This window comes from Molothrus aeneus, chromosome 16 (assembly GCF_037042795.1).
Source record: "Molothrus aeneus isolate 106 chromosome 16, BPBGC_Maene_1.0, whole genome shotgun sequence".
Classification (NCBI taxonomy): Eukaryota; Metazoa; Chordata; class Aves; order Passeriformes; family Icteridae; genus Molothrus; species Molothrus aeneus.
In genome coordinates this window covers 3,202,637-3,219,802 of record NC_089661.1, presented here as the reverse complement: position 1 = coordinate 3,219,802, position 17,166 = coordinate 3,202,637, and the positions used below count along the sequence as shown (strand labels likewise).

The 17,166-nt window shown below is 48.2% G+C and overlaps 1 protein-coding gene across 2 annotated transcripts in view; it reads left to right on the top strand.

The window, feature by feature from the left end:
* The window catches only part of GSG1L (GSG1 like), a 57,156-nt gene that overhangs the window by 26,976 nt on the left and 13,014 nt on the right, over positions 1-17,166 (top strand). For both annotated transcript variants that reach the window (XM_066560579.1, XM_066560580.1), the window contains exons 3-5: positions 6,547-6,699; positions 10,712-10,823; positions 16,026-16,193. In XM_066560579.1, the coding sequence (XP_066416676.1) occupies positions 6,547-6,699; positions 10,712-10,823; positions 16,026-16,193 (433 nt within the window). The remainder of the gene's footprint in view (positions 1-6,546; positions 6,700-10,711; positions 10,824-16,025; positions 16,194-17,166) is intronic.

Below are 17,166 nucleotides of genomic sequence, written 5' to 3'. Positions count from 1 at the left end.
GGCTGCTTTGGGCAGCCCCTGACCCCAGGAGGGCAGCTCTGCTCTGGGACGGGCTGGGATGCAGCAGCCACAGATCCACTGGGAGCACAGGCTGAGGCAGTGGGAGTTCCTAAGGAAGATGAATTCCCACTGAGGCATTCTGAATGTGAGCCTGCCCCAATTAGGAAGCCAATTTTCTGTCTGAAAGGGCCCTCAGAAATCAATACAGATTCCAGACCATTTCTTCTTGGGCACTGCTCAGGAAGGCTGGCCTTTCAGCAGGCAGTGTCACACAGGCAGTACATTCATTTATGGGCTTCTTTATGCTGGATAATTTCCAAGCCACTCTCCAAAATGCATGACAGACATTTCCAGGCACACAATCCCTGCCTTTCTGGGTAAAACATGGTTAACATGACTCAGCAACATCCTTCAGGAATAGCAATATGACTTTCCCTGAAGAAATCCTTTAAGAGCAAACAGCTCATGTTTATGGATTCAAAATGCTTTGAACTCTCCCAGCAATTCCTGTGTTGGCCACCTCCTCAGTGTTTCCCTGAGAACATGCACCAACACTGGATCTTTGACAGTCATTTCCATGGCCTGGCCAGCCTGAAGGAGCATCCAGAAGAAGATTTCATTATTTCATCTGGAGATAGGACCTCAAAATCTGCCATCAGATCCTGTTGGCATAGTGAGCTGGCACCAAAACCCAACTTTTCTGATTTGACAAGTATGCATCAAACTCCATGGCTGCATGTAACTGTAGGTGGTAGGAGGTATAGATTTGATTTAAACTCTCCAGAACTGGTTTGTTGGCCTCATTAATCTCAAAAACTCAACAGGAATTGAAATTATGGAACTCTGGCATTCCAGAAACAGCAGGAAATGTTTCTTTATCATCCTGCACCTAATCCCATTCAGATGTCATCCAAGTTCTTGGTGCTTCAATCCAAACTGCTAACAAGCCTGAGCATGGTTTTAATAATGCAACACGAGAATCATCTTGGGATTTTGTGGGGAAGGAGCACAGAACATGTCAGGCTTGACATGGCTCAGCTTAACCAGAGCTCTCTCATGGAGAAGATGGAGTGAACTGTTCCTGTTTTTGTCTGGAAATGGCAATGGATTTGAGCAAGGAATGAACTTTGGACATCAAGCAGTCAAACTCAGTTCAAACCTCCTCGAAGTCATTAACAGTGCTGTTCTTTGGGTTCCTTCATCAGGAACTCATCGAATGCCTCAGGTTCTTCTGAGCAGAATTCCCATGGCTTTTATCAGAATCCCTGTTCTACAGGAAGCTCAGCCCTGGAGCTCCCTCACTCCATGGTGAGAGGTGTCCACTCCTTCCTCAATGGCCAGAGCTGACCTGAAATGGTTTCAGGTTCTGGGAAGAACTTTGTGAGACTTACTGCAGGCTGAGGTAGAGATTCTTTCTCTCACTATCAGAAGAAATGTTGCATTTGTTTCATCCCTTCAGGACTGTCTGCAATATCCCTTTTCTAACATCTCAGTGCAGGCAGATGCACTCAAGTTGATCAGCACCTTGCAGAGATGCACCCAGACCTGTGGATCTTCTTTCAAAACGCTGCTGCTCTGTGCTGCCGGACAGAAAGGCAAGGGACTGATCCTGCCAGATGGCTCATGGAGCGCCTGAGTGCCTAAAACCCCAGGGATCTTGTGGGTAACAGTTCTCCTCCCAGCCATAATGAAGAGTTTGTTCACTTCACTGGAGAGTGCTGGGAAATTAGTCTCCTTGTAACAATGCTGCTGCAGGGCCTGAGCCCTTGAGGAGGTGACACTGGTGCTTCCCACCACGAGCTCCGTGGACCAGACAGTCTCACACACTGCTTAGGAAATAACAAAGCTCAGAGACACAAAGTTCTTTCATGTCCCAGCTACTGCACTGATCTTCTTCCTGCCATGAGATCAGATGATATGAATGTGATATGATTCCTTCTGATGCAGGAGCCCTATGATATAGGTTGATTTATGTGAAATCTTTTGGTGAGTCCCAGATTTTCAACCTCAAATTCTGGGTGAGAAGCCAAGCCCAGCTCCTGCACTTTCAAGGATTTTGCTTGACAGGGAGGTTGTCCTGAAGCTGGTGACCCCATTTTCCTCCAGGAAAAGCCTCACATCTGTGAGCAATCAGAGCAATCCCACCTGGGACATACAGCCTATCTGTGGGTGGGAGCAAAGGTCCAAAGTGTCCCCCAGTGCCCAGAAGTGGCTCTGTCATTGTCAGCAGCACTGCTGAGGGGTGACACACTGGCTGGGGGAGAAGCACCAGGGACAAAAATGACAGGAGAAGGTGTGTTAGGACAGGAGGTGTTGATGGTACTGATGTCAGTGGTCATCCAGATCACAGTGCCCACCCTCCTGCAGCTTCTCAGACACCAGGATGGGCCCAGACACAGGACACAGGACACCAGGATGGGCACGGACACAGGACAAGAAGTTGATGTTCCCCAGAGAGTGACAGGACAGCGAGACAGGTCCCTGCCAGCTCCTGGCCAGCACAGAAGGGAACATGCAAACCCAGCACGATTTTCTCACCTAAAAAAAGCCCAGCAGGCATGAGGAGGACTTGACAGCTGTCATCCTCTGCATTATTCCAGGGAATCCTGGAAAGATGGGCTGAACACATGGTGTCCTGGTGCTTGCAAGCTGGGTGGGCTGCTCACACATCCCCACCCTCGTGTGTGTGGGAGTGCCACTGAAACCTCTCTGGGTTTGCTTTTGCTTTAAAGTCCAAGAATCTCCTTTCCTGGGAGGTCTCACATTGGAATGTCCTTGGTGCAGAGGCACATCCCAGCTGAGCTCCTCCCCAGCCCCCTCTCTGCACAGGCAGAGTGGGTTTGTTGGACAAACAAACATGCATAAACAGGATGGAGACCAAAACATGAGAGGAGTCTGGTGATTGATGAGAGTGCAGATCCTCAGATAGAGGCCATCCAGGTGGAACTCTCTAAGTGAACCAAGTCCTGACTCTTCTGAAGGAGAGATTTTTCATTGAAGCTGAGTTAGGCCAGACAGATCCCTGGGGCAGAGGACACAGGCTGGAGGGGAGTAAGCAGACAGAAAAGATGACAGCAGAGAAGATTGGAAAAGAGAAAAATACCCTGGAGATCTTCTTCCCTGTCACCTGGAATGACTGAGGTCCCCTCAAGAGAAGGAGCTCTCTGCTTTGCAGGAAGGAGGCTGTAAGAGGTTGTGAGTGGAAGTGGTGCCAAGTGACTGCCTCATGAATCTCATGTTGAGAGAGGAGCAGTGGGAGATCACTTCACCATCAGCACAGAACAGACTCTGTCTCCTGAATTAATAACCTGAAGCAACTGTTCTGCTTCAGGTAGCCACAGGAAAATCCAAAATTCATACACAGGATGCATTTTCTGGGTGTTATTATTTCAGATGAAATTCAAAATCAGAGAAGCAGGACAGGACATAGAACTATGCAAACACTGCATGTGGGACTTGCCTTTCCCCACATTAGATGCACTAAACAAAAGGCTCAGAGCAAGTATTCAGTAGCACCATGGAATATGACAAGAGAGTTCCTTGGTAGATATGAACAGGGCCCCAAAAAAGCAGTAATTGAATATGCCTCCCACAGCAAACTCACCCAGCCTTTGTGTCTCATCAGAAAAAGGATTTACAGGAGAGCAAAACTCACGTCTGATTGAGCTTTTCATCATTTCCTTGAAAGGTTATCCTGCTGGCAAAGCCACTCTTATCCCAGCCCTTTGGAAGGGAAGGCAAAGCACTCCCTGAGACACCAGCCACACAGCCAGGTGTTCCTCCCTGCTGCTCCTTTCTCCTTCCTTAGGAGAATAAAGGACACCAGCTGGCCCCAGGCCATCCAGGCTCAGCTCCCAGAGCCCTCCTGTCCCTCTGAGAGTGTCCCCTTGCAATGGACACACAAACCCAGGTGCTCCCACAGGGACATGTGCACATCCCCAAACCCCTGCTCCTTCCAAAATCACTGCACTGGTGCCTGCAGCACCAGCTTCAGGCCCTGGGCCAGAGGCGGGCAGCAGGTAGGGTGTGCATATATGGAGCTGAGTACATCACCTGAACCCCCAGAGCCATCAGCCAAACCCCCAAAACCATCAGCCAAACCCCAAAACCATCAGCCAAACCCCCAGACCCCTCCTGCAGGGCTGCACTCCAGCTCCTTATTCCCCTCTCTGTAGGTACATCCAGGATTACCCTGGCCCAGGAGCAGAACCCAGCATTTGTCCTTGTTAGATGTCATCTGGTTGGTGACACACTCAAATCTACCAAGATCTCTCTCTAAGGACTTTCCATTCTCAAGGGACTCAGGGTCTCCTCCTGATTTAGGATCACCAGAAGCAAAATTCCTTAAGAGTGTCCAGGTCATTGATAAAAACATCCAAGAGAATTTGCCCTACACCTGAGCACACCAGCCTGATGTCACCCATGGACTGCAGCTCTTTGAGCCCAGGGAAGCAGAGCTGGAGCCACACCTCAGTGGTGAGTTGCAGTGTTTCAGCACTGCCCTGGTGTGCACAGAGCACCAGGGGGGTTCACAAGGCTTGACTCAGGGCAATAATCACCTGGGCAGGTGTGTTGTACATTAATATTTCATGTGTGGGCTGAATGAATTACAGCTCATTAGTTAGGGCTCTCTGCTGCCTCAGTCTGTGGGTCAAGTTTGCATCAGCTAATTCTTCCAAACCCAAATCATTCCATCATTCTCTCATCATGGACATTGCTGGTTTGAGAAAATGAGTCAAAATGCTTCCTAAACCCTGCTGTTTCTGCTCTCTCTCACTTGCATTCCTTTTTGGAAGAGTTGCCTGATACCAAATTGACTAAGAGGAGTGAGATAAGCAGCTGTTTGCTGTTGATAGATGCAATATTGCACACACAGCCACTGTGAGCAATTAAAAGCTTTATTTATTGCTATCTCTGTAGTGTGGTTTAAGAACTCAGAAGGTCAGCTACAGTGGCAACAACGAATAGCACATATTAATTAGATGTAATTAGAAAGATGAATTCCCAGACAAAATATGAGCTGGGATCAGCCTGGCCACCAAGAGGCCACTCAAATATTTGATAAAAGTGAGACTGCATATCTGGTTTGATAAGCTGGACTGTGGGCTTTATCACACATGTGCTCTGGCAGTGAGGAGAGAAAGTATTAATATAAGTGAAGCCTGTAGCAGTCTCTATGGTTACAGCTAACATTTTCTAATATAAGCCATTGTCTGCAGATGCTTAACTTTCCATGTTTCAACTGCTTAGGCTGAAATTTTCCATCACTGCTCATTGTTTCCAGGTGAATTCTCTAGCAATCAGGTTAGCAAATGTACTGGAGAATTCGAGCAGATTCTCATGCTGAAACAGCAATTGGAAATTGGGCAGGGACTCAATCTTATCATCTGTTCCCATCGTCTCCAATTTACCCCATGGCTTGGTGACTTTCAAAGACTCAGCAGATCCTGCTGGAGGTTTTGTGCTGCTGGAATTCCCAAAGGTGGCATCTCCTGGTGGTGCAGCAGTCCCTGCTGGGCACTCCCAGAGCCCCTGCCCTGAGCACTGCCGAGCTCCAGCAGGGCCCTGACCCTCAGGGCTGCACCCAGGGGCTGAGGAAATTCCAGCCAGGCATTTTTGCATCTGCAGCTCCTCAGCTGAGCATGTTTTAAACATCTGTGCCCACCCTGCTGTAATTGTGGCAGTTTCTGGGCCAGTCCTGTGGCACAAACCCTGTGAGAACCCCCCATGTGAGACCAGCCATCCTGCAGGGCTGTTTCTAACAACAGCCCCCAGCACTAGGCTGTGGCAAGAATTTTAAAACATGGACTGAATTTATTTTCTTTGTGGAAAAGAGGCATCCAAGGCTGTCCAGCTCCCAGCAGCACACAGGCAATCAGGTACCCTGTGCCATCACCTCCCTGCATGTGGATTGTGCTCATCTAAACTGTGGAACAGGTGGGGAAATTAATTCTGTGAGCTGTGCCTGGGCTCAGAGGAGCCAAGAGGTTCTCACACATCCCCACAGAGGTTCTGTAGCCAAGCTGAACAAGAACAAGCAACAGCTTGTTCTTTCTGCAGTGTCTTTACCACCCTGCCACTCTTCACATCTTCATTCACTGGTTTTTCTCAGTTTGGGCCATGGTTTGCTGAGTTTAAATTCTGTGAATCACAGAATCATTAAGGCTGGAAAAGACCACCAAGATTACCAAGGTCAACCTTTTACCAAATGCCCTCATGCTCCCAAAGCACATTGGGAAATGCCACCTTTAGATGTTTTCTGAACACTTCCAGGGATGGTGGCTCTGCCACTCCCCTGGCCAGACTGTGCTTAATGACTTTTTCAGTAAATAATTTTTTCCCAATATACAGTGGATGTGATAAACATTAAAAAAAAAAAAAAAAACAAATTACAATTGGTGACCTCAAAAACCAACCAACTTTAAAAAAAAAATTCCTAATTCCAGTTACTCCTAGACACTCCTGATTTCCTAATTAATTTTTGCCAACTTTAACCTCTTGCAAGTACTCCCCAAGTGCTGACAGGTTGCTGCTCTTTGCCCCCAGGTGTGCTGTGGCTCTCAGTGGTGTCCGAGGTGTTGTACATCATGCTGTTGGTCGTCGGGTTCAGCCTCATGTGCCTCGAGCTCTTTCATTCAAGCAGTGTCATAGATGGGCTCAAGTTAAATGCCTTTGCTGCTGTCTTCACTGTGCTTTCAGGTATGAACCTCCCCTTCCCCTTTTTACCACCACAAAGCAAAATTTCACAGCTTTGGGAGAATAAAAAAACAGAGGCTCCACGACTCTCTTACCCCGTTTAGCTATCACAATTTTTCACTGTAATTTTTTGTTTCTTTGGCACAAAGACTGCATGATAAATTCTCCTCTTGCCAGGGAGAAGTGAATATCCTCATTCCTGATTTCACAGCAGCAATGCAGTAATTATCCTTCCCCAGCCTGCACAGCCATTACCACAGCTCCAGCCTCAGCTCCATTTGCAGCATCATCACACTCATTTTCCAGAGGAAAATTAAAAACATGTAAAGCTGAAAAGTCTTTTTTCTCTGTTAATCCTGAAAGTAGGTGAAGGCTGGAAAACCAAAGGAAGGAGCTCATCTTGTTAATTAACAAAATTGAGAATGAAAAGGGTTCTAATAATGGCACTGAGGAGCAGCCCCAGGAGTGGGCTGGGACATGTGCATCTCTCAGAACAGCTCTTTTGGGCTGGTTTTGTGCTCAGTCTGTACTTGGGGCCCCTCACCATGTGAACTTGAGGAACTGACTTCTCTAAAATAACTCCAGCCATGTGGTTAAGCGCCCCTTGACTTCTGTGAAGCTTTTTTCTGGCTAAAACCCCCACTTTCCAGGATTTATGCAAGCAGCAAGAGTGCCCATGTGAGCACTCCTGAATGGACCTCTCTAGCAGAAAGAATTTCTGCAATAGAAGTGCATTTTATCCTGCTGCATTTCAGGCTGGAAGACATTACAACAGGCAGAGTACATTCTGGGAAGGACCCTGTATCTTCAGGGACAGCTGCAAATGGTGAAATAATAACAAAAAGGAAAGGTCAGAAGTAGAGCTGAGTGACAAAAACATCTGATAAGAACTGCCAAAGCATATTTTTCAGCTTTGGATATAATTTGGAACTTAAAAAAAAAAATCAGTTCCATTTTCAAAATCAAACTATGTGGATTTCTTCAGCATTCAATCAATTACTTCCATGCTGTTCCTCTCTCCCTTCAGCATTAACTGCAGTTTTAAAGTTTTGTAGGAATGATGAAGTTTTCGTTCCTACACAACTTTCTATTTTTATTTTGGCCTTCCCTCTTTCTAAGTACATTGCCAAGATAGTCCAAATATAAACTTCAAAATTTTACAGGGAAAAATGATAGAGGAATTGAAACAAGGATAAAACCCCAAACCCCAGTACACTGCTAGTTGTTATTTTCAATGGCAGGGATATTAGAGGAAAGAAGAAAACTATATTTATTTAAGCTTAGCATATTTATAATGACATAGCTTAATAGAAATTAGGTAATGAAGAGGACTTTCCATTGGAGCATAACACTCCTCATTAAATTCATGCTTGAGTTCCCTCATAAAAGTGCAATGAGATCTCCACATTCTCATAGCTCAACATCTAAAGTTTAGGAAAAAATATCCCAACAGTGTGGTCACTTATTGTTGTTTCTATGAGCCACTAAAAATACCCCACAACATCACAATTTTGGCATCCCTCTTAACCTTACACAAACCAAAAAACTTACATATGTTTCTCACATAGTATTTATAATAAAACATTTTCATTAATGTGATATATTCCACAAATAGCATTTCTAGTAAAAAATATGGGAAAATGCTTTAAAATACATTGTCTTTTCCAAATTTCCTTCATCTCCAGTTTTCCAAAGCTCCTTAATTTCTCCCTTTACTGACACCTCCAAGCAGCTCTGGTCCAGGATCTCCAGCCAGCTAGGAATGATCCGTGTTTCTGCACTGCCCACCACTCCACATCACCAGGATTCTCCACCTGCAAACCCCTCTTGCCCTGGAGCCTGGATGGGCATGGGCATTGTGCCCTCCCTGCCCAGCCTCAAGCAACCAGCTGGGGGAAAAGATGATCCTGGGCATGGAGCTTTTCTTGGTTTGTGGTACAGGCAGCTCATTTCAGCTCATTAAATGTACAGCAAAAAGGACCAGAGGGTTTCCCCACGGAGAACTTGGCAAGGCACAGCTAAAATAGACCAAACCAAAAGTGAATGAAGCAGCACAACAAAATATTTGCATTATTCTGCTTTAGTTTGGATGTGGCATAGCAGCACCAACAGCCCTGCCAGGTGCAGATCCAGCCCCATCCCGCCCTGGCATTAGCGAGATAAAACAAAGAACGTTTCCAGTGTTTGCTGGTGACCTCCTCCTCACCAGGGCTGAGGGTGGCTCAAACCCTGAGCAAGGTTTGCGTGACAGAGCCCAGCAGCTCAGCCCTGCTGAGGCTCGTCCTGACTGTGTCAAACCTCCTGCTGCCTCTCAGTGACTGTGACAGCTCCCAGGGCAGGCTGTAATATTTTATTAGGGTTGAAAAATTACTGACAGGACGTGTAGAAACAGCAAACTCCAGACTTAAGATCAAGGCACAACTGTCAGCTGAAAAAAAAAAATCCACTGATTTAAAAAGTTCAGCAAGCTGCAGGTGCATTCTGGAAATTAGATACAGGCAGGAAAAAAGCAAGGTGTGCAGCACTTTGCTGTGCTCCCATTAGGCCACCCACCCTGCCCAAATCTCATTTCTCCTGGAGTGAGTTGCTCTTTCCACCTCCTATCTTTGCAGTGTGTCACTCCACCACGAGGCAGCTGAGCAAATCACCCCTGTAAGCTCCCTGGAACACAACTCTTCCCCCAGCCTCTGCACTTGTTTGTATCAAAGCTGACATTTGTCTTCTGAAGGTCCTGCTCAACGTGCCCACAACACAAACATTCCCCTGCTTTCCTCCCCCAGAACTGCCCTGAATCATCCACAGGTCTGGGGAGAGTAATGGAGTGGTTTAGGTACTGCCAGTAAGAAGGAAAGCAGAGCCCAAAATTGGGTGTGGATGAGGGAGGGAAATCAGGATCTTCCATGTATGGGAAGGGCAACCATGGAAAAAATTAGTGGTCAGAGGGAACAGTGAATGAATGGTCAAAGTGTCAGACACAGACTCACTGCACCCACCATGGCAGAATATTGGTATTTCTGAGTGCCTTGAGCTGCCACTGCAGCACAAGAGGCTTTTGCACATCTGTAGGTCCAAGAGCTATTTGGGATACAGTGGTCCAGCCCCACCTCCTTAGCCTGAGCCCACACTTTCCCAAGCCCATTGGGGATCATCACCCTGCACTGCCCAGGTGCCATGGCAGGAACATCCCAAATTACTGTAGCTAGAAAATCCTCCAAGCCTCAGAGCTGCTCCTGACCACCACTGCTTGAAAAGTGGGGTTTGGTTTTCCTGAAAGAATGTTTAAATAAAAGTTCAGGTGGTTTTTTTCTGTTTAAACTGCAGGACCACAGTGGCCAGCTAAAGGCAGAGCCACTCAGGCCACCCTGTCATTTACTGCAGCCTTGTTCTTTAACTTCACAGGGACTGCAAATCTGATCCTCACCCAGCTGCAGTTCCCTCAGTGAGCTCTAACAGTGTCACAAAAGCATCACCAGCCCTGCCCCACCAAAAGTATCCCAGTGGGGTCCTGTCCCCACACATCATCAGGAGAACCAAGCTCACTTCACTTCCTGGCGCAGCTTCCAAGTGTTTTATGAGTGTTGAAATCCATCAATCTTAGCAACTGCTGGGACAGAGTTGTGTGGCATGAGCACTCTGAGCCTGCACTGCCTGCAGGAGCCTCCCTCCTCCTCCTCTCACCTGGGGCCTGTCTGTGACGGGCTGGGAGATCTCTGTGGGTGGCACACCCCTGGTTTGCAGCAGCTGGGTTGGTGGGGATGCTCCTTGTGCAACATTTTCTTCAACGATTCTTCAACTCCTCTCTTAATTGAGAATTCAGAATGATGTAAAATAATGAGCTCTCAGTCACATCTTTCCTCTGCCCATGCAGCTCCCTCCTCCACAGTAGAACAGGAGGCATAAACGTACAACAAAGACTTTTTTGGAGCTCTCAAAGCACTTCCAGCAGTAGCTCCCTCAAGAATGATTAAAAAAACACGTTGGCACAAAAATTCCTGTTCTGATCCCTGCTTCCCAGGTCTCTTGGGGATGGTGGCCCACATGATGTACACTCAAGTTTTCCAAGTGACAGTCAGCCTTGGGCCAGAGGACTGGCGACCACACTCCTGGGACTATGGATGGTCCTTCTGGTAAGTGTCACCTCACATTCATCTCTTCCCCCCTGGAGCTGTTCCATCACCTGTTGGGGTGCTGCACACATCACCTCCAACTAACAGGAACATCCCTGTGGATTTCCAGCTGCCAAACCTGCAGGAGCCCCCAGGGCCAGGCAGGTTTGGAGGTGTGGGGACAGTTCTGTGCAGCAGCAGCTGTGCTATCAGCAGGTACAGAGCATTTGTAAATAAACAGCACCCACAATTACCAACACAGATTGAGCACTCTCATTAAAGTTCAATTTAGGAACATAATTGCCATGGCATTTCTGAGACTTTGAGCTTTTTTATTTTTTTTCCACCCCTTGTTTTTAATTAATGTCTCAGTTGAACCTTAGGGTGCAGCTTTGAACACAACTGCAGAGGAAGGTGCAGTGCTCCTGGCACAATGAGACTTCCCTGTGGATCATGGGGAGAAGGCTTGGGAAAATGGACTTGGCTTTTTTTTTTTTTTTACCTTTCCCATTTATCTTCTAAAATCACATAAAACTAATTTGGCAAAGACACAGCAACTGTGTTATATTGCTTGTATGTTTATAAGAAGCTTACCAAGAGCAGGAGGCTGTGGAGAATAAAAATACCTGCAAACAACATCCCCAATCCTCCAGAGGCATCAGCCTCTTTGGATGGAGAGGGAAAATACTTTCTTCTTGTAGTTTCTAAATATAGCACATTATTTTCTTTCCATCTCAAAACAAAGACAACAATCTTTACTAACACCAACAAGTGAATACTTCTTATGCACAGCACAGCAGGGAATTATTAGTCTTTCATTCTCACCTCTTTCCACTGTGTTCCATAGGAGGAGTTCTACCATTTTAGCAACATGTTACAAAATACAAATCACATTATACTTAAAATCCAGCTTATTTGGTGTCTCAATAAGGAATATTTATTGCATGTGATAATGGAATTATAAATACATTGCATTCACATATTTATAATATTTGTATTAATATTTATAACAACTCTGTCACAATAATTGTATAATTTTCAATAGATTTAAATAATAAGGCATATTTGTCTTCAGTAATCTATTTTGCAATTTACTGCAATACTCAGACTTCAAAATGTTGTTAAATGTCTTGCATGATAAACACTCATTAGATTATTCTCCTTCATCTTGTGCAAGCCAAGAGCCCCCATGGCTCAGAGTGGGCACCAGGGTCCCTCAGGGCATCCCGAGCTCTCCCTGGGCCCACTCATCCCACCCACACACTCCCTGCTGGGACCTGTGTCCCACAGAGCTGGTGTTCCATGGCAGATGGGGCTGGGAGTTGGTGTCCCATGGAAGATGGGGCTGGGAGATGGTGTCCCATTGAGATGGGGCTGGTATCCCATAGAGATGGGGATGGGAGCTGTGTCCCCAGAGAAGGAGCTGGTATCCCATGGGAGATGGGGATGGGAGCTGTATCCCGTAGAGATGGAGCTGTGTCCCATGGGAGATGGGTTTGGAAGCTGGTACTCCATGGGAGATGAAGCTGGGAGTGGGTGTCCCATAGATATGGAGCTGTGTCCCATGAGATATGGGTTTAAGAGATGTGTCCCATGGGAGATGGAGCTGGGAGCTGTGTTCCACAGGAGATGGGTTTAGGAGCTGGTATTCCATGGGAGATGGGTTTGGGAGCTGTGTCCCATGAGAGATGGGTTTAGGAGATGTGTCCCATGGCAGATAGAGCTGGGAGCTGAGTTCCATGGGGAATGGGTTTGGGAGCTGTGTCCCATGAGAGATGGGTTTGGGAGCTGTGTCCCATGGGAGATGGAGCCGGGAGCTTTGTCCCATGGCAGATGGAGCTGGGAGCTGTGCCCCACAGGAGATGGGTTTAGGAGCTGGTATTCCATGGGAGATGGGTTTGGGAGCTTTGTCCCATGGCAGATGGAGCTGGGAGCTGTGTCCCATGGGGGATGGAGTCCAGACCCCAGCCCTATCCCAGAGCAGCCTCTCCCTCAGCTCTCCCTGGGCAGCCACAGCCAGGGAAGGCACAGTGGGCTTTGGTTCAAGGACCAGGACTGCCCCTGCATTGGATCTCACTGTGGAGGACTCTGAGATACAAGCAGGGAAATTTGAGGGAGCAACGTCCCCTCTGCCCGAATTCCTGGGGTGAGAGCTCAGCCTCACTCCACACAGCCACCCTGGGAGCTGAGCTCTCTCCAGCCACTGCAGCCACAAAGCTCCTTCTTGCATTCAGCACTCTCCCTCCCTCCCTCCCTGCATCCCTCCCTTCCCTGGTGCTTCCAAGGCAGCCCATTGATCCATGCAGGATGTGGGGCAAGGTGCAAACACCAGCTCAGCTGGGACAGGGCTGAGCAGCAGCAGCATTTCCAGCCTGAGGACAGCCATGGGGTCCCTCCTGCCATGCTAGTGATGGGTAGCAGACCTGGAAAAGGACAGGCTGGAGGTCAAAATAAGCCAAACCAAGGCTTCTGCCTTCCAGCTAACACTGAGGCAGCACTGTTGTACAGACCAGAGAACCTCCCCTGGCACCACCCAGGCTCAAACACCTTCTTTAAGAAGAGTTAATTACAAATGCCCACCCAGCCTGGTGGAAAACCACACATGCAGGAATCATTTTCTGCTCCACCTGGTTCCTGGTAATGTCCTGGAGCATGAGCTTTGAGAAGCCCTGAGCCATCAGCTGTCACCACCACCCTCATTTCCAGCCTGCTGTGAATGTGCCACTGCAGCCCCCAGCCAGGGAACTGAAACAGCCCTGGCAAGCCCTGGGAACACTGTCCCCATGGCCCAGAGCCAAAGGGTCTTGGGGATCCACACTGCCATCCCTTTCCCAAGGACCAGTGGGAAAACTAAGTTTTCTGTGGCTCTACTTCCCCTCTGTCAAAAGGGATAAAAACACCCCTCCCCAGAATGAGGAAGGGCTACACATGGTCTGCTCAGATGTCTCAGGGTGGTGTCTGTTATCCAAGCCCATTCCCAAGCCATTGGCAAGGTCTGGAGGTTGTTCTGGGCTCTGGCACGAGTCAGGAGTGGGCCAGGGGATTCTCCAGGCTGGGGATTTCAGTGCCCCTGAGGATCAGGAGATGTTGGAGTTCAGACTCTCTAAAGCAAATAAATATAACAAGCCTGAGCTGTTTGAGCCATGGGGGAACCTGAGAGTCCAGCCCTGAGTTCAGCTGCAGGAGGGTCTATGGGTACAGCCCCAGCACATCTGGGGCACAGCTGGCATGGAGTAGTAACAACATTGCTGTTAAAGAGGCCTTCACCTAAGGCAAGTGTAACTCCTAGGGTAGGACAACCACTCTTTACAATTCAAAATAAATAGCATTTAACCAAGGTCCATAAAAACTAAAGTACATCTATCCTAATTGCCTAATTACTACAATTTCCCAAATGCCAGGCACTGAGAGTCTTTAGTCTGTATTTCCTTCTCTGAACCTTTCAGCACTTCTGATTTCATCAGAAACCATCAGAAAGATCCAAGAGAAATTCTCCCTCAAATGCCATTCCCCAGGCACCTCCCAGGCACAGTGAGCTTTTGGGTGGCTTCTTCCTGGATACTGTTTGGGAGCCCAGCTGGAAATGTTTGCAGCTGCTGGAGCTCTTCCCCACACTCCAGGTGGGAGGCAGACCCAGGCAGGCCAGGAAGATGCTGAGTGTGCCCCTCACACCCAGCACCAGCTCCATTCCTGCTTCTCACCCAGCCAAGGGGAACTTCAGGGAACTTTGTCACCCCAGGGTCACCACATTTCCTTCTCATTTGATTGCATCTGGCTAACAGGTTCAAAATTGACAGGGAAAGAGCTGCCTCCACATATCTCCTTGCCTCAGGAGTCCCTGCAGGACTTGTTATAAGCTGAATTTTGAAATCATTGAAATGAGCCATTTCTGTTTACTTGAGCCATTTTTTTCCCCAGATTTTTCAGTCCATGAATATGTGCTCTTTTTCAAGTTTTGTCTAATTTGAAATGAGAAACTGCTTCCTTGTCTGCAGGTCCTTTGCAGAATGGGAAAATAGCTCATGCTGAGAGCTGTGTTGACAATGCGTATTTATAAGATAATGCTACTGGGGCTGGATACTTTCTGCTCTGCATAATTCACATCCATTTGTTACAGAAAAAGTGCAAAAAAGGAGCAGGTAAAGTGTGTCACCATCACAGGTGATGGAGTTAATTCAGCTGACTTAGGCAGCCACTGTGAGCTCTGTGTAGCCAGAGCTGATGGGCTGAGTGTGAAGCCAAGGGGAGCTGGAGGGCAGAGGAGCTCTGCAGACACAAGAGGCAATTCAGGGCCTGTTTTTGCAGCCTCATTTCATGCTCAAAAAGTCTCTCCACTCCTTGGGGCCATGAGTCCCTTGCCACCCCCATCTGAACTTGAGGTCAGGGAGAACAAGAGCAGCTGGGGGGAAGCCCTGTCCACAAGCAGGGACCAGAGCAGCTCCCAGCTGACCCTGCTTGCCAGCACACCCAGGACAGCCCTTGCTGCTGTTCCAGCTTGAACCTGGGCCAGTCTCTTATTTTCTTCCACTTCCCTTCTCCCTCTGCCTCCCTGTGCTCCTGGTTGGTACTTGCAGGTGTGCTGGCCCTGGCTGGCCAAGGTTGGCACTGCCTTCACTCTGGAGGACTCAGCCAGGAAACCCCCAGGCTGGTGAGTCCACAAAATGGAAGTGTTGTCTTCTGCTCTAGTCAGGCTTTCAGAGACCAGACACAATGCAGGAAGGCCAGAGGTGTCCATGAACCAGGAAAGAAGGAAATACAGTAATCTTAGGAAGGCATGAAAAGCAGATTAGAACCCATCCCTGCAGTGTCATTGTGCAGCCAGTGTCCCAGGGATGGGAAAATTGCTCCAGAAGACTCTGACATTGCTCCCTCCAGGTGTGTGGGGGTTTTAACACTTGTCTGCCAGGCTCTGAGGCATTTCAGAGGAGATCAGGAGGCGTCTGGCCATGGTGTCACCAAGTGTTCACCTTAGCACACAGTTCTCCATGGCATGAAGGCTGAGCCCAGCCCCCAGCCCATGCTCCTGCCTGCCTGAGCATGAGCCACAGGTCTCTGGAGGAAAGATGAGCTCAGATGAGAGGGGTTTGCTGGAGGAAAGATGAGCTTAGATGGGTTTGTCACCTCCAGCTTCCCTGCTGCTCCCAGCCTGTGTGTGTGTGTGTCAGAAATGTGGCATGAGCTGCTGTGTAACCCAGCTCTGTCTGCTGGTTTCTCTCTCCACAGTCTGGCCTGGGGCTCCTTCACCTGCTGCATGGCAGCCTCTGTCACCACCCTCAACTCCTACACCAAGACTGTCATTGAGTTCAGGCACAAGCGCAAAATCTTTGAGCAGGGCTTTCGAGAAGAGCAGAACTTCCTAGACCAGGAAGCCATCAAGTACTTCAGAGAAAGGTCAGTGCAGTCAGTCACTCCATCAGGGGAGGTTTCCATGGACTCTGCTGGTTTCAGGCTCTCACCCACTTCAGCATTCATGGGTGAAGTCTCTGAGGCACCTGGAAAAGGTGTGTGTGAAAGGCAAACACAAAAGGTCCTCCTTGGTTTGGTTTTTGATCAATTTTGTGTTGCCCCAGTGCCCACCCTTTCTCCTATACTCATTGAAATCTTTACAGTATGCACCCAATTCACAAAAAGCTGTGCTGCCAATGTCAGCTGATTTTCCCTCTCTAGAAAGGTAAAACTGTGGGGGTGTGCCAAATGTGACATCCATCCTCCCTCAGCACGTGCAACAGGCACCTCCCAATAATCCCAACAGCTGCTGAGGCATTTTCCAGCCACCACCAGGAGGCCACTTTGGAGCTGCCATCTCCCACATGTGATCCCATGCCCACAACCCATCCCTGGCTGCTTTGCACGACCCATCCTCTGGAGCAAATGCACACAAACCCAGCAAAACACCCACCCAGTGCCACCCACATAGTGCCACCAGGGTCTGAGGGGGACTGCAGTCCTGGTGGGTCCCAAGGCCCAGAGATGCTCTGTCACTTTGCTCCCCTGCCCTCATTATTTGGAGAGAAAGTTCAGGATTTGTTTAAAGCTGTGGATTGTGAAGAACACACAGATCCTGAGCTCACACAGCAGGGATGGGCTCCACAAGGGGATGGATCCTGACAGGATGAAGAGCTGAGAAGTACAGAAAATCCTCACCAAAATCTATGGCCTGAAGTGATATGAAGATATTTTGTGGGCAGGAAATATAAGCAGGATGCATGGCTGTTTGTCAGACTAGTGGGGCAGTTTCTCCATGTTGGAGAAGCTCTGAGGGGACAGAAGGTTTGGAATTTCAGCATTTCAGCAGCAGAGTAAGGAGCTCTCCTGAGAGGGCAGAACTAGAGAGCTTCCATGATTATTGCTTTTCCTTGGTTAT